This window comes from Molossus molossus, unplaced genomic scaffold, assembly GCF_014108415.1.
Source record: "Molossus molossus isolate mMolMol1 unplaced genomic scaffold, mMolMol1.p scaffold_m16_p_12, whole genome shotgun sequence".
NCBI classification, from domain to species: domain Eukaryota; kingdom Metazoa; phylum Chordata; class Mammalia; order Chiroptera; family Molossidae; genus Molossus; species Molossus molossus.
In genome coordinates, this window is record NW_023425347.1 from 64,810,641 (window position 1) to 64,838,536 (window position 27,896).

Consider the following 27,896-nt stretch of genomic DNA (forward strand, 5'->3'; position numbering starts at 1 on the left):
AAGAAAATAGAGTATGTCAATAGATGCAATAATTAAACTTTATTTCTGCTTCAACAATAAATATACCTGAGTTATTTTTCCAAAGCCTACCCTCCAATCAAATACCCTTAAAATGAAATCACACATTATCTTTCATTGTAATCTAATTCCACTTGGAAATGACATGTTTCGTTTTAAAACCACAATTTCAAAGCTCAGGCTTTACAGCACTGGCTGTTTAGGCACCTCATGATCAGTTCCATCACAGAATAGTACTTATTGGCTACACAGACCTCAGTTTTCATGTCGATGAAGCAATGGAGACTAACCCATCCAGAAGCTAAGTTTTGATAGATTTGCCTTCCATGGCATCAAACATGTCTTCTAAGGCCTTCTGCACACATTGTAGAAACTCCCGGGCATTGCGACCTTTGTAGGAGGAGACATTGCAGCCTATCCAGTTGTCATGAACAGCATACCCAATGCCAAAGCCATCAGGGACCACGGGGGCAAAGCCACCAATGTTCACTGCTGGGCTGGCCAGTGTGCTAGTGGACAGGATGTTGTGGTTTATCTGTGCATATGCAGGGTCCAGATACAGCTCAGGTAGGACAATCCCTTTGGCTGCTGCCAGGTATCGCAGAGCAAATAAGTGTCGGTCAAAGCCCTGGCCTGTCAGAGAGAAAACAAAAAAGCAGAGTCTCAGAATTGCAGAACTAAAAGGAGCCTTAGTAAAACCTCCCACCCCTGTAAGAGTCCCCTTCACAGCATCCTTGAGAGTGGAAGGGAGGGCCTGTCCACCTCTGCATGCACATCTCCAGCTCTGACCTCTGGAGCAGTTCATTCTAGAATAAAAAATGGGCCCCAAATGAAAGCATGTAGTTTTAAAAACTCTGAAACTAAGTCAATTTAGTCAGATAGCCAAGAAAAATACAGGAAGAGAGCTCTGGACTCAAAAACTAAGATAAAACCCAAATCCAAATCAAATGTAAAAGACAGAAATGAGTAAGTGGAACAAAATGAAGAGTTCTAATCTCATCTTTACTGCTAATTTGCAGTGTAACCCTGGGCCAGTGGCCTCGGTTGCCTACCTATAAAATGGGACAGGATGAGATCAGAATGTCCTAGAAGTCCCTTTTAGTTCCAGGACTTTGGACTGCATGAAAGGATTGGTCTATATGATCCTCCAGGTCCTTTCCAGGTCTCAAATTTTGCCACAAAGAGGCAAAGCAGGATGACACTTAGATTTGGGAAGAGCTTCTGAAATGATCTATTTACAGGGAGCCAACATGCGACATCTGAGGTGAAGTAAAGAGAGGCTGCAGGCTTAGAAATCCTAAATTGTCAAACTGAATCTAATGACCAATAAATAGTAGAGAATTGTGTCACAGCTCAAAGTGACCTTCAGTGAGGATGAAGTTAGATGCATTTCCCGATCCCTGCTTAGGAGAAAACATTCTGATCCCTAGTGGCTTGTCTGACTGTTCAGACTATTAGAGTAGAAAAAAATAATCATAAGGGAGCTGGCTGATGGATTAAACCTAGTAAAGGGGTGGGGGAGGAGAGGGATTCACTGAGTAGAATATTACTGAGGCCTATCCCAGTGCTGAGGGCAAGAAGACCCATGGGCATGCTCCCCACCCCCATCTCACCCATTGCTGCTTCTTTGGTCAGCTGGCCATGGTATCTGGAGCACTCGGCCATCATCTGCTGAAGCTCTCCAGCACTGTGCTTGGAGGGCTCCCTGACAAAGGCCTCAGAACACCTCTTTGTGAAGATGGAGGCTGGACGGATGGTCTCCGTGCGGCCATGCTTGAATGCTGCAGTGCTGCAGGACTCGTAGGTGGCCACTGTCTGCCCATACTGCCGCAGAAAGGCCATTTGGAAGGCCAGCTGGGCCACCGAGTCAGGGCTCAGCTTCTGTTTCTTCAAGAATTCTTTGCCTCCTCTCTGAAACTGGATGCAGTCAATGGTGAGGGTCTTCATGGTGGCATCAAACTTTTCTTTAGCAGCTCTGATGCCAGTCTTTAAGGCATCATTCAGCTTGAAGTTGAGTTTCTGCACAGCAGCAGAAGAGTCAGTGCTGGCCGGCTGGCTCTGTGGAGTGATGGCAGGGGTCTGAGTGCTGTCTTTAAACACTTCATTGAAAAACCTGAGCACTGCAACACCATCGCCCCACGCATGCTCAAAGTGGACAGCCGCAGTGCCGTCCTTGGCTATAATGAGGTTAAAGGATTTATCAAACCAGCGGTTTGTGCCATCACTGTGCAGCATGGTGTGGGACAAGTGGACAAGGTCCTTAATGGGGAAGTCATCTAGGCAGAGACAGAACACAGCAGAGTCCACTTTCCTCAGGGTCTCCTCATTGCCACTACTCACCAGCTTCTGCCTGAGCTCTGCCCAGGTATCTCGATTCTCACTGGTCAGATAAGCCAGTGGAAACTCGGGGGCAGGGCCATTGTCTGAGAGAATGTACTTCAGATGAGCCTGGATTTCAGAGGCGCTCATAATGTTCCCATCGTGATCCAGGACATCAAAGACATAGAAATGTCCTTTTCTTAGGACCAGGAGGTGTCTGGCCTTGTCATCAGTGAAGAGTTCATCACGACTGGGTCTGGGTAAACGAGTTGAATTGAAAAGCCGAAAATACTGGGACATATCCAGTGGATATGCATTTACCAAGTAAGCACCATACCAAGACAGAGAGGAAGGCACAAGTCGTATGAGTTTCTTGAAGATATCAGTGTCACTTTTGGCAGGGTTCAAGTGGAACACTTCTGGCTCCAAAAGGCCAGCCCGGAGTGTCTTCAGAAACCGGATGGCAGAAACCGTCATGTTGGTTGCCCTGGTGAGCTGGTCATTATACTCAGACTTAGGATCAGGATTGAATGCCATAAATGGATTAAAGTTCAGGACAATGGGGTCTCGAGCAGTTAAGTACATATCGAACCAGGGGCCTAAAAATGTAAAAATAAAAAAAGAACAACAAAAGTGAACGCAGTTTCTAAAAATAAAATTTGAGACAGTAAATAAATTAAGCATATGCAGAAGAAATGATATCAACCTTCCAGAGGGAGGAATTTCCTGATTATTTTTTTTGCTCTGCAGTAATTCATGTTATACAAACAGGATCATACACTATGTGGTCTGGCTTCTATAATTTACACTAATGTTTTTGAGGTTCATCGATGTTGTAGCATGTATGTTCTTCATTTCTTTTTATTGCTGAATAATGTTCCATATAGCACATTTTGTTTATCCATTCATCAGTTGATGGGCATTGGGTTTCCACTTTTTGGTTATTATGAATAATGCTGTTATGTACAATTTTTGTGAGGATGTATGTTTTCAATTCCCTTAGGGATATAGTTAGGAGTGGAACTGGTTGGTCATGTGGTAAGTCTGTGTTTAACCTTTTGAGGAACTGCTAAGTGCCTGCATCATCATCACCAGCAGTGTATGAAGGTTCCAATTTCTCCACATCTTCGGCAACATTTGTTATTGTTTGTCTTTTTGATTGGAGCCAGTCTGCTGGGTAACCATCATTGTGATTTTGATGTGAATTTCCCTAATGTTTATTAATTGCCTTTTCTTTTTCATTCTGTTTCCTTTCTTTTTTTTAATCCTCACCTGAGGACATTTTGCATTTATCTTCAGATAAAGCAGAGGGAGAGAGGAAGGAAGAGAGAAAAACATTGATGTGAAAGAGACACATCGACTGGCTGCCACCCACACAATCGCAACTGGGGCGGGAACAAACCGCAACCAAGGTACATGCCCTTAGCGGAACCGAACCTGGGACTCTGGTCCTTAGGCCGATGCTCTAACCGCTGAACCAAACCGGCCAGGGCCCGTTTCCTTTCTTGACTCTTAAAGGAATAAAATACAATCACACCTCACTTGCATTCATGCTGGAACAGAACAGTTGTTAATTCCCATCCCATCTCCTTAGGTTTCCCTTGCTTTGTCTACCCTCAGGGACAATATTCACACTTCACTGTCTCCCTAACATGGGGGAGTCTTCACCATCATTCTGTGTACTGTGTACATTTGTGCATTCCCTCTTTCAGGAAATGCTCGAAAAGCACTTAGAAGTAACTATGACTGAGTGTGGATCACTCACACTAGCTCTATGCATTGCGGTGGATGTTCTGCTTGTAAAAATTCCAGAAGCAGTATCTTATCAGAAAATATGTCTTCAAGGGAAGCTCCTGCCAGGACTAGTAAGCATGAATTAACTGTACTAATAAGGACCATTTTCCATTGGAGGAATAATTTTCACAGGTAAAGCACTGGAGAAAGGATTAATGAGCACAAATTTGTCTGTTATTCATTGGTTGGTTCATTTATTCCATTTCATTCCTTGAGAATAAGTGCTGAGAATCAGGCCTTGGTCCAGGGGAACATAGAAATAGAACATGGACTTTGATTTGGAAGAACTGTGGTGAAGGAACCAAATAGAATTAAAACAAAATGCATTGCACTAAAATGGTAAGAGAAAAGATATACTGGGGTGGTGGTGAAATATATTTGATGGAAATAGACATGTCTCTGATCCCTTCAGAAAAATAATTTTAAAGAGATATAAACCAGTAAGAAAAGAGAATGAAAGAAGAGAAAAGAGCAAATATTAGAAGCTGAAAAGCATTTAGGCAACTGGTAATGCCTAAAGCAGATTCAAGAAAGCCAACCCTAAGCTGAGAAAAGAGAAATAATATGATTTACAAAGCAGAATCCCCAGAGGGCTCAGGAGTTGGCTGCCTAGACATATCTGATTGAAAAGCTATTTAGACCCACACTCCTACAACCCAGATATTCTCTGAAGAAAGTAAAATTGTGGGACATAAATCTTGAGATCTCAAGTTTTCTTCCTTTAACCACTTCTACAATACTAGTGACCAGGAAAATACCTTTTGGCAGTTTTCTGGAAAAGCCTTCCCTGGGAGCCTAACCTCAAAGACACTAACATTAGGGACACTCAAGGAAATGATTTAGCCAGATCACATTACAAGTAAAGCTGTGATTAATAAGACTCACCCTCATCCACAGAGCTTCCAATAGCTTTTTCAAAAAAAAAAAATAATAATTTTTCCTTATTGATTTGAGAGAGAGAGGAAGGGAGAGGGAGAGAAATAGAGACAATGATGAAAGATAACATCGACTGGCTGCCTCCATTATGCCCCCCAACTGGGGATTGGGCCCACAACCTGGGCATGTGGCCTGACTGGGAATCAAACTGGCAACCTCTTGGTGCATGGGTCAATGCTCAACCACCGAGCCATACCAGCTGGGCCCAACAGCTTTTTAATAGGTTATCCATATCCAAGACCACAGATTAAGAAGCATCTGAAAAAGAAGGCAAAACAAACAGCAAAAAAGCAACTTGGAGACAGACTATGAAGAAAGATGAAAACTTAAAAAATAAAATAAATAAATAAATAGTAAGTTAACCAAAATTACAAATAACTATACTGTGAAAATGATGGGATAGGAAATGGGCATGTATACCCATATATGTGGTGAAAATATGAAGCTGACAAATTCTAATCTTCTATAATGAGATGTCAATAGATAATGCCTAAAACAAAAAAGTTAAAATACAGTAATATAAGTATATAATTTAGAGAGTGAGGATACATATCAAAAGAATCAGAGAGCAGCGGAAAGTGAGAAGTGGGAAATTAGGGGAGGGTCAAGAAATTGCTTTTTCCTAGTAAGCCTAGTAGAACTATTTAATTCTTTAAACTATATGCATGTATAACCTTATAAAAAATATAAACTAAATTAAATGAAGTGCTGTGGAAACAAGTGGAAGCAACAAACTCTGAATGGAAAGGGAGAAGGACAAAAGTTTCATACAAAAAAAACATCCTGCCCCGGCCGGTTTGGCTTAGCAGCTGGAGCGTTGGCCTGCGTACCATACCAGAGAGTCCTGGGATCAGTTCCCACTAGGGGCACGTACCCCCCCAAAAAAAACTTTTTAAAAATAATTCTACCTGAGTGTTTTTTCTTTTTCTTTACTTTTTTTTCATTGAGTATATAATTGGCATAAAACATTATACTAGTTTCAAGTTACAATACAATGATTCCATATTTGTATATATTGTGATATTGTGAAATGAGCACCACTATAAGTCTAGTTAACATCCATCACCATACAGTTATAAAATTTTTCTTATGATGAGAATTTTTAAGATCTACACTCAGCAACTTTAAACAATCCAGTATTATTAACTACAGTCACCATGTTGTACCTTACATCCCCATGACATATTTATTTTACCTGGAAGTTTGTACCTTTTGATCCCCTTCACCCATTTCAACCACCCCCAACCCCTGCCTCTGGCAGGCACCCTTCCTGAGTCTTAAAGGAAGAATTTTCCAGGTAAAAAAATGGCAGTGAAAACAACACAAATGAAGGCACAGAGAATGAAAGACGAATGGGTTGAGGGAATGAGTTGTTCGGGTTTGCTGAAGCATGGAGTGTGTCAGAGGGAATGGTAAGAGAAAAGGCTGGAGAGCGCAGTCAGGCCAGACTGTGAAGGATCCAGAATCATACACATAGGGACTTAGTCCTACATCCTTTTCGGCAGAACCAATGATTAGGTTCTGTCTTGATCCCATCTATAGAGGAAGCAAGCCGTCGCTCTTGAGCATGAACTCCAGTCAACATCTTAGTGGAGGGGGAACTCATTCTGCCTTAATGTTTATCTCAGGAAGACAGGATTGACATTATTTCAATGCTGTCCCACCAAAAATATTTTTGAGACCAAAACAGGAGAAAGCTGTCTTACTTTCAATTATGGAGGGCTCTGAGGAAAATTAGGCCCACAGCCCAGCCTACATACCTGAAATGTAGCTTGTATGTTTATTCTGCTTGTCCTGAGCAACCAGCTGCGTGTGCAGTTCTTTTCCAATCCCACTTTCAAAACTCTTGCAAAGTTCTTCTGTTTTCCTGAAATGTTTGAGAAAAGACTACACTCAGCAACTTTAAACAATCCAGTATTATTAACTACAGTCACCATGTTGTACCTTACATCCCCATGACATATTTATTTTACCTGGAAGTTTGTACCTTTTGATCCCCTTCACCCATTTCAACCACCCCCACCCCTGCCTCTGGCAGGCACCCTTCCTGAGTCAAATAATGGCAGAAAATACATGATTTTTAGAGTCACAGCCAAAATTCATACACAGAGCTTTGAGTCCCCAATAGCATATCCCTAGAACCTAGGACTGAGATCAGAACAAGAATAAATCTAAAATTAATAAATCTGGGATATTTTTTTTTAAATGACTGATCGGGAAGATCAATCAACATCTCATATAACTATCTGTAATCTAGGAGGCAGTTTGGCATGGAGAAAAGGACATTAGCTTTGGGGTAAAAAAGAGCTAAGTTTGAAATTTAGCTCTCACTTTCAAACTGTGTGACCTTAAACAAGTTACTTGATCTGAGTTTCAGTTTCTTCATGTAAAAAATGGAGATAATATACCACCTTACAAGATTAAAAATATTCATAAAGCTAAGGATTTAGGACAGTTTGAAACATAATATTTAGTAACTGGTAGCTATTAAATTATTACCATCTCAAGAGAAGCTTCAAGTGACAAATAAGGAATATTTAAAAGTAGAGGACTAGATTATGAGCAGTTCACCTCTGTTTTTCCATCACTGTCCAGTATAGGATTCTGTGGTTTTAATGACAATAACAGGCATCTGCATGAAAAATTCCCATCATGGAAAAAAGGTACAACACTAGGATGTAAGAGCTTAATGCAATCCACTTTTTGACAATATCCAATATTATTTTCTGATTCCATGCTGTATTACTTTCCTAGGACTGCCATAACAAAGTACCAAAAACTGGATAACTTAAAACAACAGGAATTTATTCTCTCATAGTTCTGGAGGCTAGAAGTACAAAATCAAGGTATTAACAGGACCATATTCTCTCCGAAGACTCTGAGAATCTATTCCATGCTTTTCTCTTAGCTTCTGGTGTTACCAGCTGTCCTCAGCATTCCTTGGCTTGTTGACACACTCAAATCACACACTCAAATCTCTGCCTCCATCATCACCTGGCTGTCTCTGTGTCTCCTCTTCTTAAAAGGACATCAGTCACCTTGGATTAAGGACCCACCCTACTTCAGTATTATCTCATCTTTTTTTTTTTTTAATCCTCAACCTAGGATATGTTATTATTGGTTTTAGAGAGAGGAAGAAAGAGGGAAGGGGAGAGAGAGAAACATCGATGTGAGAAAGAAACACTGATCAGTTGCCTCCCATACATGCCCTGACCAGGGATTGAACCTGTAACCTAGGTATGTGCCCTGACCAGAAATAAACCCATGACGTTTTGGTGCATGGGATGATACTCCAACCGAGTCACACTGGCCAGGACTGATCTCAACTAATTACATCTGTAACAACCTTACTTCTAAATAAGGTCATATACTGAGGTTCCTAAAAGAGTATGAATTTTGGGGACACACTATATAAATACCCAGCACACATGCTCACCAAGCAAACTTCTGGTCTGCCATATGCTCTCCTCAGTGGATCTCCCTACCAGGAGTACATGCCTTCTGCAAATGATCAGTACCAGCTAGCCTCCCAGGTACGCCTGCCAAGATACAGTACAAATTTGGCATTCTGGCTTATAAACCATAACCTGTTGAGTCTGGTTGGAAAGACTTGGTCAGCCCTTCATGAGTAAAAAACCTATTTTCTGAATTTGCAAATGTAAAGACTAGGTCTCAGGATCCTGAAGACCCAATCAAATCACAGATACTTCCTGAAGCAGAGTCAACCATTACTTGTCAACTTCTCTTGAACCACCCAACCATGATCATTCAGGGTTCTCAGCATTTACCTGAACTGCCCATCATCCAAGAGAGGCTTCTGTGCACTGAGGTATCTCCTAATGGTATCTTTAAGTTTGGGGACAGGCAGCCTGAGGAGAAAGCAAGGTCAATGTAAGGGTGACAATATGTGAAACAGGTTAACTTCACAGCTCAAACTAATAAACTGATTACTGGATAATTACCTTCCAAAAAAAACCAACATAAGACAAATCAGACTCGACGGATTTACTAATGTAAGTATCAGTGGTAACTATACTATATTTTTAAGTAAAATAATTTGTAATGTATTAATGATAAATTTCATAAGCTCAATTAGTAAATATACTAATAGATTCAAAATGGAGAAGTGGCCCTGGCCAGTTTGGCTCAGTGGTTAGAGAACTGGCCCAAGGACCAAAGGGTCTCAGGTTCAATTCCCAGTCAAAGGCACGTACCTGGGTTGTAGGTTTGACCCCCAGCCCCGGCCAGGGTCGTGTGGGAGAGAGCCATACGATGTGTCTCTCTCACATCAATGTTTCTTTCTCTCTCTCTCTCTCTCTCTCTCCCTCCCTTCTACTCTATCTAAAAATAAATGGAAAAATATCCTTGGGTGACAATTAACAAAAAAAAAAAAAAATGGGGAAGCGAAAGCTGCCCAAAGCCTTCCAGTTTTCCAGTCACAATTATAATACCTGTGCTAGCCCTGTATTGGCACTGGTTTGAATCCTACCCTTAGTTTCAACAATTACATTTTTCTCCCCCAAGATTAAAACAAAAAGTTGTTTTTAAACTTGCTTGTGCATTGTACAATAGAGATTCATACAAGAGTGAAACATAGGTCTGTCCAAGGGCCAGCCAAATATGGGGTCAACCATCAAGCCATGCCCAGCCACCAGGAGTTCTGTGAGGAGGAATAAGATCTTGCTATGTGCTTACTTATTCATAATTCTCTACTGGTAGATTCCCAATGACAGCTATGGTGATGAAGTTACTGGTCCATATTGAAATTAAAACACATGGTGAGGTGTTTGATGAGGTGTACTTTCTTTTTCATGTCAATAATTTTACTGAGACTTCCGGTCAAGATGGCGGCCCACAACCACATCAAAGTTACAACTAAACTACAGAACAACCATTATTCAAAACCGCCTGAAATCGAGCTGAATGGAAGTCCTACAACTATGGAATTAAAGCAGCAGCCACATCGAGATCGGTAGGAGGGGCGGAGGCAGACGGGCTGCTCCCACACCCATGTGTGGAGGATAAAAATCAGGAGGATACCTGGCTGGGAAGGTCCATCCTGAGGACTGAGGGGTCCCCGTCCCACACCAGGCACCCCGCTCAGGGTTCCAGTGCCAGGAAGAGAGTCCCCGTCACTTCTGGCTGGAAAACCAGCAGGATCTGAGGCTCAGGGAGGCTGAGGCGGCTGGAGCCCCAGGCAGCTCCTTAAAGGGCCCGCACACGAACTTATCAGACTCCTTCTAAGCGTGGAGGGGAGGCTGCTCGAGGGGCACCAGAGACATACAGGGAAGAACTGAGCTGTTTGGCACTGGAGCAAGAGCTGGAGAGGGGGCGTTCTCTGGGACAAACGTACTGTCAGAGGCCTTTGTTTCTTTGGTGAGCCCTTCCCTGGGGTGGCAGACAGTCGCCATATCTGAGACTTCAGCAACCTGGCTCACACTGGTTGCTCCACCCTGGTGATTCCCTGAGGCCCCGCCCCACCCAACTTTCAGGCCCACCCAAGCTGTTGCCAGTTGCTTAACCATAGGATTGGCCGGTCTTGGATCCTGCTTCAGGTTTTTCCCAAATTCTTTCAAACAAGCAGCATCTGGTCTCAGATAGCCCCATACCTCTTGCTAAGAAATACACAGAAACAAACACAGGGAGGCAGCCAAAATGAGGAGACAAAGAAACAGGTCCCAAATGAAAGAACAGAACAAAACCCCAAGAAAAGAGCTAAGCGAAATGGAGATAAGCAACCTAACAGATGCTGAGTTCAAAATACTGCTTATAAGGACGCTCAGTGAACTTAGGGAGGGCCTCAAGAGCATAAAAAAGGACCAGTCAGAAATGATGGAGGCACAGTTAGAAACGAAGGAGGCTTTAATTGAAATAAAGAATAATTTACACAGATTCAATAGTAGAGTACGTAAATCCAAGAAGCAAACCATTGATTTGGAATATAAGGAAGCAAAAAACGCCCAATCAGAACAGCAAAAAGAAAAAGGAATCCAAAAAAATGAGGATAGTGTAAGGAGCCTCTGGGACAATTTCAAGCGTGCCAATATTCGCATCTTGGGGGTGCTGGAAGAAGACAGAGAACAAGAAATTGAAAACCTGTTTGAAACAATAATGGCAGAAAACTTTCCTAACTTGGTGAAGGAAACAGATATACAAGTCCAGGAAGCACAGAGAGTCCCAAACAAGATGAATCCCAAGAGGCCCACACCAAGACACATCATCATCAAAATGCAAAATGTTCAAGACAAAGAGAGAATCTTAAAAGCAGCAACAGAAAAGCAGTTAGTTACCTACAAGGGAGTTCCCATAAGGCTGTCAGCTGATTTCTCAAAAGAAACTTTGCAGGCCAGAAGGGAGTGGCAAGAAATATTCAGAGTGATGAAAAGCAAGAACCTACAACCAAGATTACTCTATCCTGCAAAGCTGTCATTTAGAATCGATGGCCATATAAAGACTTTCCCAGACAAGAAAAAGTTAAAGGAGTTCATCACCACCAAACCGTTATTATATGAAATGATGAAGGGTCTTTTTGAAGAAAAAGATAAAATATATGAACAAACAAAATGGCAATGAATACATATCTATCGACAATGGAATCTACAAACAAAATGAACATGCAGAACAGAAACATTCTCATAGATACAGAGAACATTTTGTTGGTTGCCAGATGGGAGGGGGGTTGGGGGAATGGGTGAAAAAGGTGAAAGGATTAAGAAGTACAAATTCATTGCTAGAATGACAAACCTCAAAGGGAAAGGGGTTGGGGGGTGGGAAGAAATAAACCAAATAACTTATATGCATAACCAATGGACACAGACAATAGTATGGGAAAAGGTGGGAGGGGGGTGGGACAGGGAAGGAGGGGGTCAATGGGGGAAAAATGAGGAACATCTGTAACATACAATAAAGATTTAAAATAAATAAATAATTTTACTAAAAGATATCCCCTGGTATCAAAACTTAATTTGTTAGGTTACCTCTGCCAACTCAAATTAACAGATACATTCAAATTATCTAAATACAGCAGCCATTTAGGAAAACTGGAAAGTTATCCATAAAATGTAGCTTACTATAAGATACACCATGGTTCTTCCATTTGTTTTCAATGCATGTTTATCCAAAAAATAATGTAAAAAGTAAATCTAAATTATTTATAGCCATTATGAACTTAGGCTGCACTAAGTAACCATTCACGACACTTCACAACTGTAGATACCCTTATATTCGTGGACTTACATAGAAAATCCCAAATACTACCTCAACTACCTCATAATTACAAATTACACACTTTTCTCAAGATTTTGTTTTGACACAGCAGGAACATTAATGAAAATTTACCTTCTTTTTATTTTATTTATCCTCACCCGAGGACATTTTTCCATTTTTTATTCAGACAGAGCAGGAGGGAGAGAGAGGAAGAGAGAGAGAGAGAGAGAAACATTGACATGAAAGGGACACATCGAGTGGCTGCCACCTGCACAACCCAACCAGGGCCAGGGACAAACTGCAACCAAAGTACATGCCCTTAGCGGGAACCAAACCCGGGTCTCTCTGGACCGCAGGCCGACACTCTAACCACCGAGCCAAACTAGCCAGGGCCACCTTCTTTTTAAACAAAAGTCCAAAATTAGAGGCAACGGCAGTTTTATAAAAACAGTGCTTATTAAAAAGATTCTGGAGTGTTAATTCTAGCCGGAATGTACCTTAGTAAGGTAAAGCAAGTTTCCAGAGTGATTTATATTTTTGTTGTTAATACGATACTGAATTTTCTCAATGAAATTACATAGAGACAGTATATTCTGTATAAATATTTTTATCATAGACATAAAAACCACCTGTTTTCTATAAAAAATATTAAAGACAACATAATGAATATGCCAAAATTACCAGGTCTATATTTTTGCCTTATATAAAATGCCTTAAATGTAAATGCCAAATAGCAATCCAGTCCACATCACCAGACTACTAATACTTGGCAGACAATAGCCATGAAGTTACTAGTTCAGTGAAATGAAAAAAAAGCAACAAAAAACAGGAACAGAAGAGTGAGCTTTTCACAAAGCTAAATTTGTTTAATTTAGAAGTCTGTTCTTAAGGCTAGGATTGTTAGTTATTTGTTTGTTTGTTTTTTTGGATGGGGGATGAGAGCCATTAAAGGTCCATTCTTTTAAGAAATAACATTGATAAGTATTTTTCCCCATAATTTTAATGATCTGTGAAGTCTAGAAGTATAAGAACCACTGACACAGTAGAAAGAGGATGAAGTTTAGAATCAGACCTAGGCCTGAGTCCCAGCTCTGCAACTTAATTCTTAATTTCTAGTTAAATGGTTATAGGTAGCAAATTACTTGATGTTCCTCAGACTCTATTTCTGATCTATGAATTGGAAAGAAAAGTTGCCTCATAGAGAGATCTGAAATGCTATCTGTCAAGTTCCAACCCTACCTAACACATCTAGTATAGGGAGAGAGGTTAAGTTCACAGCCTTTGGAATCTCACAGATCTGGGTTTGCAGCCTAGATTCTGTCACTTATTATCCATGTGATCCTGGACAAACTTCTTAGTCACTGGTCCTCCTTTCTGCATTTCTTAAGTAATAGCTCACTGGGCTATTATGAGAATTAAATAAAATTATATATATATGTATATATATATAATTTTATAACATATATATATTAACTTAGGAAGGTATCTGACATATAGTAAGCATTAAAAATGCTGAACGAGCCCCGGCCGGTTTGGCTCAGCGGTTAGAGCATTGGCCTGTGGTCCGGAGAGACCCGGGTTCGGTTCCCGCTAAGGGCATGTACCTCGGTTGCAGTTTGTCCCCGGCCCTGGTTGGTCGTGCGGGTGGCAGCCACTTGATGTGTCCCTTTCACGTCGATGTTTCTCTCTCTCTCTCTATTCCTCTCTCTCCCTCCCACTCTATCTGTGCAAAAAATGGAAAAAAAAAAAAAATGTCCTCGGGTGAGGATAAAAAAAAAAAAAAATGCTGAACGTGTATTTAGAGACATCCAGATATCTACCTATATATGAATAGCTCATTCTATCTCCTTTCCATTTCCCTCATAGTTTCTTGCTTCGCTACTTCAATACCTTCCACCTTAAGCACAAAGTCTATCTGCTACTACTTCCTTCCATTTGCTCAGCAATATCCAGTTTGGCCCCATGTAACCACTATTCTTCACTAGCTGCTTCCACCATACCTTTAGAACCCCCATTCTGTTCTAAAACTTATATTCTATACTTTCTTCAGTACTTTGCCTATCTCCTTGCCTCTCTTAAAAATCTGAGTATAGCCCTGGCCAGTTTGGCTCAGCAGTTAGAGCGTCGGCCTGCGGTACAGAGAGACCCGGGTTCGGTTCCCGCTAAGGGCACGTACCTCGGTTGCAGTTTGTCCCCGGCCCTGGTTGGTTGTGCGGGTGGCAGCCACTCGATGTGTCCCTTCACATCGATGTTTCTCTCTCTCTCTCTTCCTCTTTCTCCCTCCCGCTCTATCTGAACAAAAAATGGAAAAGTGTCCTCGGGTGAGGATAAAAAAAAAAATCTGAGTATAGCCCTGGTTGGTGTTGCTCAGTGGTTAGAGCCAGTCCACCCACAAAGGGTCGCAGGTTTGATTCCTGGTCAAGGGCATGTACCTGGGTTGCAGGTTCCATCCCAGCACTGGTTGGAGCAAGTAAGGGATGCATCCAATCGATGTGTGTCTCTCTCACATCGATGTCTTTCTCTCTCTCACCCTGTCTTCCCCCCACTTTCATGCTTTCTAAAAATCAATGGAAAAAATATCCTTGGGTGAGGATTAATGACAACAAAAAATCTGACCACAGTCAGCCCTCTATATATGCAGGTTGCATAACCAACCACAGAGTGAAAATATTTAGGGGGGGAAAAAGTAATGTTGCTGACATGTACTCTGTAGTTAGGTCTATGATTGAGCATCTGTACTGAACATGTACAGACTTTTTTCCTTGTCATTATTCCCTAAAGGATACAGTATAACAACTATTTACATATCACCTGCATTGTATTATGTATTATAAGTAATCTAGAGACAATTTAAACTATATAGGTGGATGTGTACAGATTACTAGCAAATACTATGCCATTTAATTTAATTTATTTATTTACTTATGTATTGGTTGTAGAAAAGTGAATTTTATCAGCTCACTTCTATTGTCTCAGTGACATAAAGTTAATAGAAGTTTGAGGAGAAAGTAGCAAATGTGAATAGTTTTTTCCCTCTATGAATATGGAGGAACAATTACATGGTAAACAATTAGATGAGGATGGACCAAGCCAGACTTAACATTTAAAAAACCCTTCGTTCAGTTAGATAGGTAACTCACTCACTAATTTCTAATTGCTTTATCTTTCTCTAATTCATCTCTCTGCTTTTTGCTGTACTGATGTTGAATCCTTTTATAATTCTCCTTTGAATTCTTTATGTCCAGAACCTTTCCAAAATCAGTGCCTTGGGTCTTTGAGGTAGTTTTTGTTTTCTTTTTTGCAATTTTTATTAATTTATTTTTGTTACAGATGTTTCTCCTTTTTCCCCCATTGACACCCTCCTCCCAACCCCCCCCCCCCCAATGCTGTCTATGTCCATTGGTAACGCATACATGCATATAAGTTCTGTGGTTTATCTCTTCCCTCCTCTCCATCCGACTCCTCTTCTGAGGTTTGTCAGTCTGTACCCTACTTCTATGTCTCTGGGTCTGTTTTGTTCAACAGCTTGTATTGTTCAATTATATTCTACAAATAAGTGAGATCATGTGATATTTGTCTTTTTCTGATTGGCTTATTTTGCTTAGCATAATACTCTTCAGGTCCCTTCATGTCGCCTCAAAGGATAAGAGATCTCTCTTACAGCTGCATAGTGTTCCATTGTGTATATGTACCACAGCTTTTTTGTCCACTCATCTACTGATGGACACTTGGGTTGTTTCCAGATCTTAGCTATTGTAAATAGTGCTGCTATGAACAAGGGGGTACATATATTCTTTCTGATTGGTGTTTCAGGCTTCTTAGGATATATTCCTAGAAGTGTGATCACTGGGTCAAATGGCAGCTCAATTTTTAATTTTTTGAGGAAACTCCATATTGTTTTCCATAGTGGTTGCACCAGTCTGCATTCCCACCAGCAGTGTACTAGAGTCCTCTTTTCTCCACATCCTTCACCAGCATTTGTTGTTTGATGATTTGTTGATGGCAGCCATTCTGGCAGGTGTCCTCACACCAGATACGTCATAGTCATTTTAATTTGCATCTCTCTGATGATTAGTGATGTTGAACATTTTTTCATATGCTTCTTGGCCATTTGTATGTCCTGTTTGGAGAGGTGTCTATTTAGGTCCTCTGCCCATGTTTTAATTGGGTTCTTTATCTTCCTTTTGTTGAGTTGTATGAGTACTCTATATTTTGGATATTAGCCCCTTATCTGATGTATCGTTGACAATTATGCTCTCCCATATATAGTGGGTTGCCTTTTCATTTTAATGCTTGTTTATTCTGCTGTGCAGAAGCTTTTTGGTTTGATGTAGTCCCATTTATTAATTTTCTCCTTTGTTTCTCTTGCCTTAGTGTTGTAGCAGCAAAAATTCTGCTACATGTGATGTCTAAAATTTTGTTGCCTACATTTTCTTCTAGGATTTTTATGGATTCACAAGTCACATTTAAGTCTTTTATGCATTTTGGGTTTATTCTTGTGTATGGTGTAAGTTGGTGGTCTAGTTTCATTTTTTTGCATGTAGCTGTCCAAGCTTCCCAACACCATTTATTAAAGCAGCTCTATGCTCTTGCCACCTTTGTCAAATATTAATTGGGCATAATGTCTTGGGTCAATTTCTAGTTTCTCTATTCTGTTCCATTGATCTGTATGCCTGTTCTTGTGCCAGTACCAGGCTGTTTTGATTACTATGGCTTTGTAGTATAACCTGATACCCAGTATTGTGATCCCTCCAACTTTGTTCTTGTTTTGAGATTGCAGTGGCTATTAGGAGTATTTTTTGGTTCCATATAAACTTTTGGAGTATTTGGTCTAGTTTCATGAAATATGTTGTTGGTATTTTAATGGGAATTGCATTGAATCTATAGATTGCTATGGCTAGTGTGAACATTTTAATTATGTTAATTCTTCCAATCCATGAACAAGGTATATGCTTCCACTTTTTTATATTTTCCTCTATTTATTTTTTTCAATGTCCTGTAGTTTTCTGAGAACAGGTCCTTTACTTCTTTGGTTAACTTTACTCCTAAGTATCTTAGTCTTTTTGGTTTTTTTTTTTCAGCAATGCTAAATAGGATTTTTTTTAGTTTCTCTTTCTGTGAGTTCAGTATAAGAATGCCATCAATTTCTTGATGTTAATTTTGTATCCTGCAGCCCTGGCCGGTTTGGCTCAGTGGTTAGAGCATCAGCCTGCGGTCCAGAGAGACCTGGGTTTGGTTCCCGCTAAGGGCGCATACCTCGGTTGCAGTTTGTCCCCGGTCCTGGTTGGTCGTGCAGGTGGCAGCCACTTGATGTGTCCCTTTCACGTCGATGCTCTCTCTCTCTCTCCCTCCCCCCCCCTTCCTCTCTCTCCCTCCCACTCTATCTGTACAAAAAATGGAAAAATGTCCTCGGGTGAGGATAAAAAAAATTTTTTTTGTATCCTGCTACTTCGCTAAATTCATTTATTAGCTCTAGTAGATTTTTGATGGAGTCTTTATGGTTTTCTATGTACAATATCATGTCATCTGCAAATAATGAGTTTCACTTTCTCCTTTCCAATTTGGATCCCTTTTATTTTTCCTTCTTGTCTAATTGTTAAATAAGAGTGGTGAAAGTGGGCATCCCTGTCTTATTCCTGTTCTTAAGGGAAGTGTTTTTAGTTTTTGCCCACTGAGTGTGATGTTGGCTATAGGTGTTTCATATGTGGCCTTTATTATGTCAAGATATGATCTCTCTATTCCCACATTGCTGGGTATTTTTATCAGAAATGGGTGCTGGATTTTGTCAAATACTTTTTTAGCATCTACTGATATAATCACGTGGTTTTTATCTTTCATTTTGTTTATGTGGTATATCACATTTATTGATTTGTGAATATTGTACCAGACTTGCATCCCTGGGATGAATCCTACTTGGTAATGGTGAATAATTTTTTTGATGTATGGCTGGATCCGAATTGCTAATATCTTATTGAGGACTTTGGCATCTGTGTTCATTAGTGATAGTTGCCTGTAGTTTTTTCTTTGTAGTGTCTTTATCTGGTTTTGGAATTTGAATTATGCTGGCTTCATATAATGAGTTTGGAAGTCTTCCTTCTTCTTAGATTTTTTGGAATAGTTTGAAGAGAATGGGTGTTAGGTCTTTGAATGTTCGGTAACACTCCCCTGTGAAGCTGTCTGGGCCTGGCTTTTGTTTGCTGAGAGTTTCTTGATTACATCTTCAATTTCCTTAGTTGTTATTGGTCTGTTCAAGTTTTCTATCTCTTCCTGGTTCAGTTTTGGGAGACTGTGTGTTTCTAGAAATTTGTCCATTTTGCCTAGATTGTCCAATTTGTTGGTGTATTGTTCATTGTAATTTTTAATGATCCTTTGTACAGTGATACCTCGGTGCTCGAACATAATTCGTTCCAGGAGGACGGTCGAGAACCAAATTGTTCGAGAACCGAAGCAATGAAACCCAATAGGAAATAATGGAAACTGGATTAATTCGTTCCAAGCCCCAGAAAATGCCTATTTACTGGCCTAATTTGTATATAATATGTAGAAAAACATAAGTCTCAACAAGAAATAAAAGTGTACAGTATGTCTAAGGGTTAAATTCAGTGTAAAGCGTGACTCTCTCCACAAAGCGTGACTCTCTCTCTGCACTCACACTGATGACGCAAGCAAGGCGCGCTGGGCCGAATGAACGCCATTCGGCTCAACTCGGCTCATCTCGGATGTTCGAGTTCCAAATATTTGTTCGGATTCCAAGACAAAAGTTTCTTGAATCTCCTGGTCGAATACCGATTTGGTCGAAATCCGAGGCGTTTGAGAACCGAGATATCACTGTATTTCTGTGGTGTCAGCTGTTACTTCTTTTTCATTTCTGCTTTTGTTCATTTGGGTCCTCTCTTTTTGTTTCTTGGTATGATTAAGGGTCTATTAATTTTGTTTATCTTTTCAAAGAACCAGCTCTTTGTTTCATTGATCTTTTGAACTTTTTTTTTTTTTTTTTTAGTTTCTGTTGTTTATTTCTGCTCTGACCTTTACTATTTCTTTCCTTCTACTTGCTGTGAGTTTTTCTTTTTGTTTACTTTCCAGATCTTTAAGTTGTAGGGTTAGAAAGTCAATTCTAATTTTTGTTAGAAAATTAGGTAGGCCTGTAGTGCTATGAACTTCCCTCTCAAAACTGCTTTTGCTGCATCCCATAGATTTTGTGTTGTTGTGTGTTCATTTTCACTGGTTTCCAGGAAGTTTTTAATTTCTTCCTGGATCTCCTTGGTAACCCACTCACTGTTTAATAACATGCAATTTAGCCTCCATGTGTTTGAATGTTTTGCTGTAACTGATTTCTAGTTTCACGCCATTGTGATCTGAGAAGACGCTTTATATGACTTCAATCTTCTTGAACTTGTAGAAACTTAGTTTGTGTCCTAACTGTGATCTATCTTTGAGAATGTCCCATGTGCACTTGAGAAGAATGTGAATTCTGCTGTTTTGGGGTGTAATTCTCTGTAGATACCTATTAAATCCATTTGATCTAGTGCATCATGTAGAGTCTCTGTTTCCTTGTTAATTTTTTGTCTAGAGAATCTATCTAGTGATGTCAGCGAGGTACTGAAGTCTCCTGCTATGATTGTATTGCTGTTGATTCCTCCTTTGAAGTCCTCCAGAAGTTTTGTAATGTATTTTGGTGTTCCTATGTTAGGTGCATATATGTTTACCAAGGTTATATCCTCCTGTTGGAGAGATCCTTTTAATATTATGTACTGGCCTTCTTTGTCTAGTTATGGCCTTCATTTTGAAATCTATTTTATCAGATATGAGTACTGCTACCCCAGCTGCTTTTTTTCCCTTCTGTTTGCTTGGAAAATTTTTTTCCATCCCTTCACTTTCAGCCTTTGTGAGTCTTTTGTGAGATGGGCCTCTTGTAAACTATATACATATACATATACATATACATATACATATACATATACATATACATATACATATACATGAGTCATGCTTTCTTATCTATTCAGCTTCTCTGTGTCTTTTGATCAATGTGTTTAATCTGTTCACATTTAAGATTATTGACATGTATTTATTGCCATTTTTGTTCGTTATGGTTGTTTCTCTTCCTATTTCTTCTGCTTATTACAGTAATCTTTTGAACATTTCTTGGAGTGTTGGTTTGGTGCTAATATATTCCCTTAGTCTTTTTTTTCTTTTTTGTCTAGGAAGCTCTTTATTTCACTTTCTATTTTGAATGATAGCCTTGCTGGATATAGTAGTCTTGGGTTCAGATCCTTGTTTTTCATGACCTTGATTACTTCATGTCATTCCCTTCTGGTCTGTAGTGTTTCTGTTGAGAAGTTAGCTGACAGCCTTATGGGGATTCCTTTATAGGTAACCTGTTGCTTATCTCTTGCTGCCTTTAGGATTCTCTGTCTTTAATTTTTGGCATTTTAATTATTATGTGTCTTGGTGTGGGCCTCTTTGGGTCCTTCTTACTTGGGGTTCTCTGTGCTCCTTGGACTTGTATGCCTTTTTCCTTCACCAAGCTAGGGAAGTTTTCTGTCACTATTTTTTCTTTTCTTCTTCTTCTTCTTCTGGTACTCCTATGATGTGGATGTTATGTTTCATGTTGTCCCACAGTTCTCTTAAGCTGTCTTCTTGTTTTTTTTAAATTATTTTTTTCTTTTTCTTTTTCTGATTGGGTGATTTTTTTTCTACCCTGTCTTCTAATTCACTAATCTGGTCCTCAGATTCCTCTACTCTGCTGGTTATTCATTCCAATGTGTTCTTTATTTCTGCTATGTCATTCATTTCTAGTTGGTTGGTTTTCAATGTTTCTATATCTTTACTCATGCTGTTGAGCTTACTCATGATTATTACTTTGAACTCTCCCTCTGATATCTTGCTTAAGTCTATGTCATTTATTTCTTCTCTTGCCAAATTATCTTGTTCTTTCATTTGGGACTTGTTTCTTTGTTTCACCATTTTGGCTGACTCAGTGGGTTTTGGAGCCTGCCAAATTTTCCTTGTGGGTGTTGGTGTTCCGCTGGGTGTGGCTCCCTCTACTGGGTTTGGATGAGTTTGGGAGGATCCATGTTTAACACCATTGTCAAGTCTTACTTTCCTGGGTATATTTGCAAGTCAAGGAAAGGTTCAGTTATCCTCTAGCTTTTTGCCTGGAGGCTATTAGTCTCAGTCACTTGATGAGCCTGGATTTGAGTCCTCAGCTGAATGAAAAATTCTTCAGGTGTAAGAGGACTTCCAGCGTGTGGGGCACTTGCTTGCTATCAGACTTGATGTTAATGAGCCTCAATCTGCATTTCTTTGGCCAGACCTAATGGTGTTGAATTCCTACAGGAGGGGCCACTGCTTCTTCCAGGGGCTCTGGGAAGGGGCTCTTGGAGTAAGATGGCTACTGTCCTGTGAGGGATTGATTCAGTACAGAACTCCCCGCATCCACCCCTCCAACTTTCTCCTGAGCCAGGAGTCCCACTCTTTCCATACAGTTCCAGTCCAGTCCACCCTCCCTCTGCCAGAGCCCAAGGTGAGTGGCTATAGGTGAATTGGTGCTTTTTAAAACCCCTGCTTTCTCAGCATTAATACAGCCCTCACTGCTGTCCATGGGCTCCCAGCCTGCCCCCATGCACCTCTGCAGTTCCTACCAGGCTCAATTTGGCATCCTTTCTCTGTCCCTGGTTGTGCTGGCTCTCTCCCAGTTGCTCTTCAGTTGGTTTTTCCCTGATGTTTTGTCTTTATTTTAGTTGTAATTCCAGTTTGGTCCTGGGAGATGGTCTGTGTAGCTTCCATTCACTCTGCTGCCATCTCCATTTTTCTCCTATGCCATTTTATATAAAGGACTTACACATTCATGGATTTTGGTATTTACAAAGGGTCCTGGAACCAATACCCTGTGGATACTGAGAGACAACTGTATTCCGAAAATACCACTTGCTTTCAAATTTCTCTCCAAACAAAGCCACTTCTCAAGACTATCACCCTCCTTACCCCCACCACCTGCCATCAACATTAAACAAATTTCTTTCCTCTCAAAACCCATTTTACCCCCTTATCTGCATCCTCATATATTATTCACTCCAAGGGGTAGTGTGTTAGTAAGCTAGCTTTCCAGTGGGTAGGGGATGAAACCCTGATTTGTAGCATTTATCAATTTCTATAAATCGCCCACCAGATCAATTTCTTTTTTGTTCTTTTTCTCACCAGGCCAATTTCAAGCTACCAACATGAAGTCACGGGGGGGGGGGGGAAGGGGAGCTGGGAAGAAATGCAGAGTTGGCTCTCATAATTATGGCAAAGTACAGAGAGGGGAGTTCACTGCTCATTAGGAGTCTTCCTCTGAAACCTCTTCTCTGATCTCCACTGGCACACAAGCCAGCACAGAGTAAGTACTTAATAAATGTGTGTCAAATGAATTAGCCGATTACTCCTTCCTTTAACCGCTACCCATTCCAGGACCCTGCATTCTTCTCTATTGCATTTAGTGGCATTTATGTATTTATGTCTCTTTCCCCATTAGACTGCAGGTTGTGATATCCTTAAAGAATGTAGATGATGGCCCTGGCCAGTTTGGCTCAGGAGTTAGAGCGTCAGCCTGCAGTCCAGAAAGACCAGGGTTCGATTCCTGCTAATGGCGCGTACCTCGGTTGCAGTTTGTACCTGGCCCTGGTTGGTTGTGCAGGTGGCAGCCACTCGATGTGTCCCTTTCACATCTATGTTTCTCTCTCTCTCTCCCTCTCTCTCCCTCCCATTCTACCTGAACAAAAAATGGAAAAAATGTCCTTGGATGAGGATAAAAAAAAGAAAAAAGGAAGGTAGATGATGGATTTAGAAATTCCCCCACCCTGTTGGGTTTGACACCATCTTCTTCTGACTCACTTGTATGTCCTTTTGCCCTGAAAGTGCATGTTTTCTCATGACTGGGTCCTCTGCTCTCTTCTGGCTAATTATTTTATATCAGCAATTTTCAACCAGTGTGCTGCAAAAAAAAATTTTAAACACGTAATACCTGACTATTTAGTCAGGGCACTGACCTCTTTCCCCTTAGATTGTATTAAAACAAAACAAAACAAAAAAGCCAATAAAACAACAGCAGTCCAGTGTGAATGAATCAAAATTATACCTTTTTTTTGTCAGATTGGCAAAAATTATCTTTTTTGGTGTGCTGCAGAATTTTAGAAATTAGTTGTGTGCCATGAGATGAAAAAGGTTGAAAATCGCTATTTTGTGATAACTTGTGTTCCAGATATAATGGACAGATTCTCTAGAATTCAAAGGTGAGGCCAGGGTTACCAATGTGTAAAGGTAACAGGTAAAACCAGTAACATTCTTGCCATCTAGGATGACTTTATCCCAATGATGATATTGTGTAAAAATACAAAAGGTTTTTTAGTTGTGCTCTTGCAGGACGAATTTTATCTATTGAGTATTTACCATGTGCCAGACTTGGTTCTAAGTGCTTTATATCAGGGTATTTAATTCTAACAATCCTGAGACAAAATAATATTATCAATCCCAATTTTTAGGTTAGATCACTTGTTCACAGCCATGTAGCTAGTAAGAAGTAGAGCTGGATTAAAAGTCAGATCTATCTGATTCCTGTCTCATGATCTTAACCATCATAAAATGTGGCATTCCACTTATATATTACATCTGAACGATCTGTTTACCTGTCAAATCTCCCCACTACATGGTAAGCTCTTCACCATGATGGATCAGTCTCCAAATCTATATCAATGTTTATCAAAGTAGTCATGTGAATGAGTAGGTCAGGCTGATCCACTCTTTGTCTCCTCAGAACTTCCAATTTTATATTCTGAAATTAACTGTTCAGCATATATAAATATAGCCCATAAAAAATAACACCTAGCCCTGGCCGGTTTGGCTCAGCGGTTGGAGTGTCGGCCTGCGGTCCTGAGAGACCCGGGTTCGGTTCCCGCTAAGGGCGCGTACCTCGGTTGCAGTTTGTCCCCGGCCCTGGTGGGTTGTGCGGGTGGCAGCCACTCGATGTGTTCCTTTCACATCGATGTTTCTCTCTCTCTCTCTCTCTCTGTTCCTCTCTCTTCCTCCCACTCTACCTGAGCAAAAAATGGAAAAATGTCCTCGGGTGAGGATAAAAAATAAAAAATAAAAATAACACCTAATTGAATTGTACACCTAAAAATAATTAAAACAGTAAATTTTATATTATTTATATTTTACTACACTAAAAAAAGAGCAAAGAAAAAAAAATGTAACATCTAAAAGGCAAGCAAATGACAGTCAAAGGGTTCCTAGAAAAAAGTGAGTCCAAAGCCACCTGGTCAATAGACAGCAGTGATATCACAGGAATAAGAGGGAGGGAGATCCAGTTGGAACACATAATACAAAGGAACCACCCTTGCCAACTAATTAGGATAGTTCTCTGTTTTAGGCATTTTATCTCACTCTATTGCCCCAATAACCCAATGAAGGGTGTGTTCCATTCCTACCTTACAGGTAAGAGCTGTGACTCAAAGAAGTTAACTTAATTGCCTGAAGTTACAGAGCATAAGATCCAGACTTTGACTTTGTCAGACTTCAAAGCTAGGGCTTTTCACCAAGTGTGACATCAAAATGAGTGTCAAAGATAACACACTGTACCAGTCTAGAATCTCAGAGATAAAAGGAATCTCATTTTATCTAAACCCCACTTTATAGTTGAGGTAATGGAGGCCTGATGGGGGGAGGAGTCCTTATTTAAGGTTAAACAGGGTGATGACTCAGTGCTACTGTTTGTAGCTTCAAACTATGGGCTACAAGAAATGATCTTGAATATTCTTCCTAGCTTTCCAATTCTAAAATAGAGAAAATCCCTTTGATCTTGGAAAGTCAAGGGCCATCTGCAGCCGGGTTTGGCAAATGCAGACAGGTTCTGTCATTTCTCACCTTTCCCCCACATACCGGCTCAGCTCATACACAGGCTGTCAAGAAGACGTGTCCCAGGCGTATCCCCCTGGCACAAAGACACTTTTACTTCCTCTCCCTCTACCTCTTTTTTTTTTTTATCCTCACCCGAGGATATTTTTCCATTTTTTGTACAGATAGAGTGGGAGGGAGAGAGAGAGAAACATCGACGTGAAGGGACACATCGAGTGGCTGCCACCCGCACGACCAACCAGGGCCGGGGACAAACTGCAACCGAAGTACGTGCCCTTAGCGGAAACCGAACCCAGGTCTCTCCAGACCGCAGGCCGACGCTCTAACCGCTGAGCCAAACTGGCCAGGGCTCCCTCTACCTCTTACTAAATTTAAACGATGAGACTGGGACTAGGTAATTTCATTTTAATTTGTTTATATGTCTTCACTCTGTATTTCACAAGATTACCTTGGATGATTTTCCTAAGAGGGTGGGGGTGAGCAGTGATGACAATGGATTCAGGGGTTCCTGCATGTGAAGAAAAATAACCTAGTACTTGGAGGTGATGCCTGGTATATAATCTTTGCTCTATTCATGTGGTGCAGAGTGCTGGCCTCCAGCCCCTGGATAGGAGACTCCTGATGGCAGTTCCGAGAGAAAGAGAGAAAAATCTTTGATACAAATTTGGAATGTGGCACCAGGAACTAACTGGTGAGTAGAGAAGGTAAAGTCTGATTTTAGGGGGTGAAGGAATTGGGGAAATTTCTCACACTGGAGAAGGAGACCTAGCAGCTCAGATGAAGGCTGGTAAGACTGGGAAAACTGGAAACTGAATAAAAGAAAATACTGGGTGAGGAAAACGGAAGAAAGATTTATTGGGACTGTTTTTTCTTTCTTTCTTTTTATCCTCACCCAAGGACATTTTTGCATTTATCTTCAGATAGAACTGGAGGGAGAGAGGGGGGAAGAGAGAGAGAGAAACATCAATGTCACAGAAACACATCCACTGGCTGCCACCCACACAGCCCCCTTGGGGTCAGGGGCAAACTGCAACCAAGGTACATGCCCTTAGCAGAACCAAACCTCTGAGACTCTGGTCCTCGGGCCGACACTCTAACTGCTGAGCCAAACTGGCCAGGGCTCTTTCTTTTTTTTATTTTTATTTTATTTATTTATTTTTTTTATCCTCACCCGAGGACATTTTTCCATTTTTTGCACAGATAGAGTGGGAGGGAGAGAGAGGAAGAGAGAGAGAGAGAAACATCAACGTGAAAGGGACACATCGAGCGGCCGCCACCCACACGACCAACCAGGGCCGGGGACAAACTGCAACCGAGGTACATGCCCCTAGCAGGAACCGAACCCGGGTCTCTCCGGACCGCAGGCCGATGCTCTAACCGCTGAGCCAAACTGGCCAGGGCTCTTTCTTTTTTTTAAATAAGAGAACGTTTAGTTAGAAAGTTACAAAGGCAAAAGGGCCCTTGGAACTTAGGAGAGAGAAGGGTAAAGGTAAGGAGCCTGGGAGGAAGAAGAGGGGGAGTGGAAAGGCCGGGTGTGCACCCAGGAGGCAGCGTGCAGGATTGTTTTTATAGGGGAACTAATTCTAGATGGTGTTTTAGAAGGTGCTGGGATAGCCTATGGTGAGAAGGAATAGATAGGATTTGGGTGGGCTCTGGATCTAATCTGAATAAGACTTTGGGAGGGGTACTGAGAGTGGCACCTAGAATTCTGTGAGGGTGGGCTGAAGATGCAGGGGTTAATGTGGGTTAGGGAGGTTATTTTAGGGGGAATGTTGAGGAAGGTTTGACAGTGTTGAAAGGATTTCAGATGAAGACAGGGCTTAGAATGCTGAAGACTTTGGGGAGAGTGAGATGAACACTTCTGTGTGCTTGGGGGACTGAAGGGGCTGCTAAAAGAGCAGAGTATTGTTGGCATGGGAGTGAGCTGAGGGTTCTGAGTAACAGTGATGAAGATGGGGTGTTGGGAGAAGCTGAGGGAGGATAACTATTATGTATCAGATATTGGCCTGTCCCTCCATGTTCTGGGCAGGAATGTGGGGCAGTCATGAAAATACTTCGCGAAACACCCTGGGTGGAGGGGTTAGAGTGGTGTTGGAGATATGCAGGTTGGATATTTTTCAGAGGAAAATGTGAGGAACTCTTAGGGTATCTGGCTGGAAGTTGGGTTATTGGTGAGAGTCTGAGAAGGGTTAAAGGTGAAAAATCTGGGGGCAAAGACACGTTCTAGAATAAAATTTGCGCGCTCTGCGGTTCCTGTGCTAAGAGATTCTGAAAGACTGGGGTATGTGGCAGCGTCCCAGGGGGCAGAAATGGTTCAGCGGAAGAGTCGTGACTGGAGCGAGGCTGGGCCGATCCTAGGCGGGCAGTGGGCGGCGGGGTGAAGGCCGGGCTCACCTGGGCAGGCTGTCCTGGTAGTGCATAGTGGGCACAATGCTGCGCTGCAGGTACTGGCCTGGCCCGGAGCCGGCGCTCAGGGGCCGACAGGGGGCTCCCGGGCCAACGGCAGGGCCCCGGGGCCGGACGCGCAGTAGCAGGCGGGCCACCATCGTCCTGGGAGGCTGCGGCGGCAGAACGCGGGGCACCCGGAGTTTTGTGTTGCAGAGAACAACCCCCTCGCCCCCACCTCAGGGCCCCGGGGCGCAGCGTCAGAGATTCCGGCCGAAATTCGCGTCGGGCCGCAGAGCCACTTCCGGCCCCGCCCACGGGAGGCTCCGCCCACCGACCCTGGC

At 41.5% G+C, this 27,896-nt stretch overlaps 1 protein-coding gene across 3 annotated transcripts; it reads right to left on the minus strand.

Moving 5' to 3' along the window:
• Positions 1–50: 50 nt before the first annotated feature.
• Positions 51–27,896, minus strand: CPT2 (carnitine palmitoyltransferase 2). Of its 3 annotated transcripts, none has more exons than XM_036255383.1 (5): positions 27,562–27,896; positions 8,856–8,936; positions 6,828–6,934; positions 1,632–2,936; positions 51–651 (listed from the first exon to the last, which is right to left on the minus strand). In XM_036255383.1, the coding sequence occupies exons 1-5, from the start codon at positions 27,711–27,713 to the stop codon at positions 320–322; spliced, it is 1,977 nt and encodes a 658-aa protein (XP_036111276.1). In that variant the 5' UTR covers positions 27,714–27,896; the 3' UTR covers positions 51–319. The 3 variants fall into 3 exon arrangements, with proteins under 3 accessions (XP_036111276.1, XP_036111277.1, XP_036111278.1); XM_036255384.1 differs by lacking the exon at positions 27,562–27,896 and adding an exon at positions 8,504–8,606 and having other exon boundaries at positions 8,856–8,940; XM_036255385.1 differs by lacking the exons at positions 8,856–8,936; positions 27,562–27,896 and adding an exon at positions 8,062–8,153.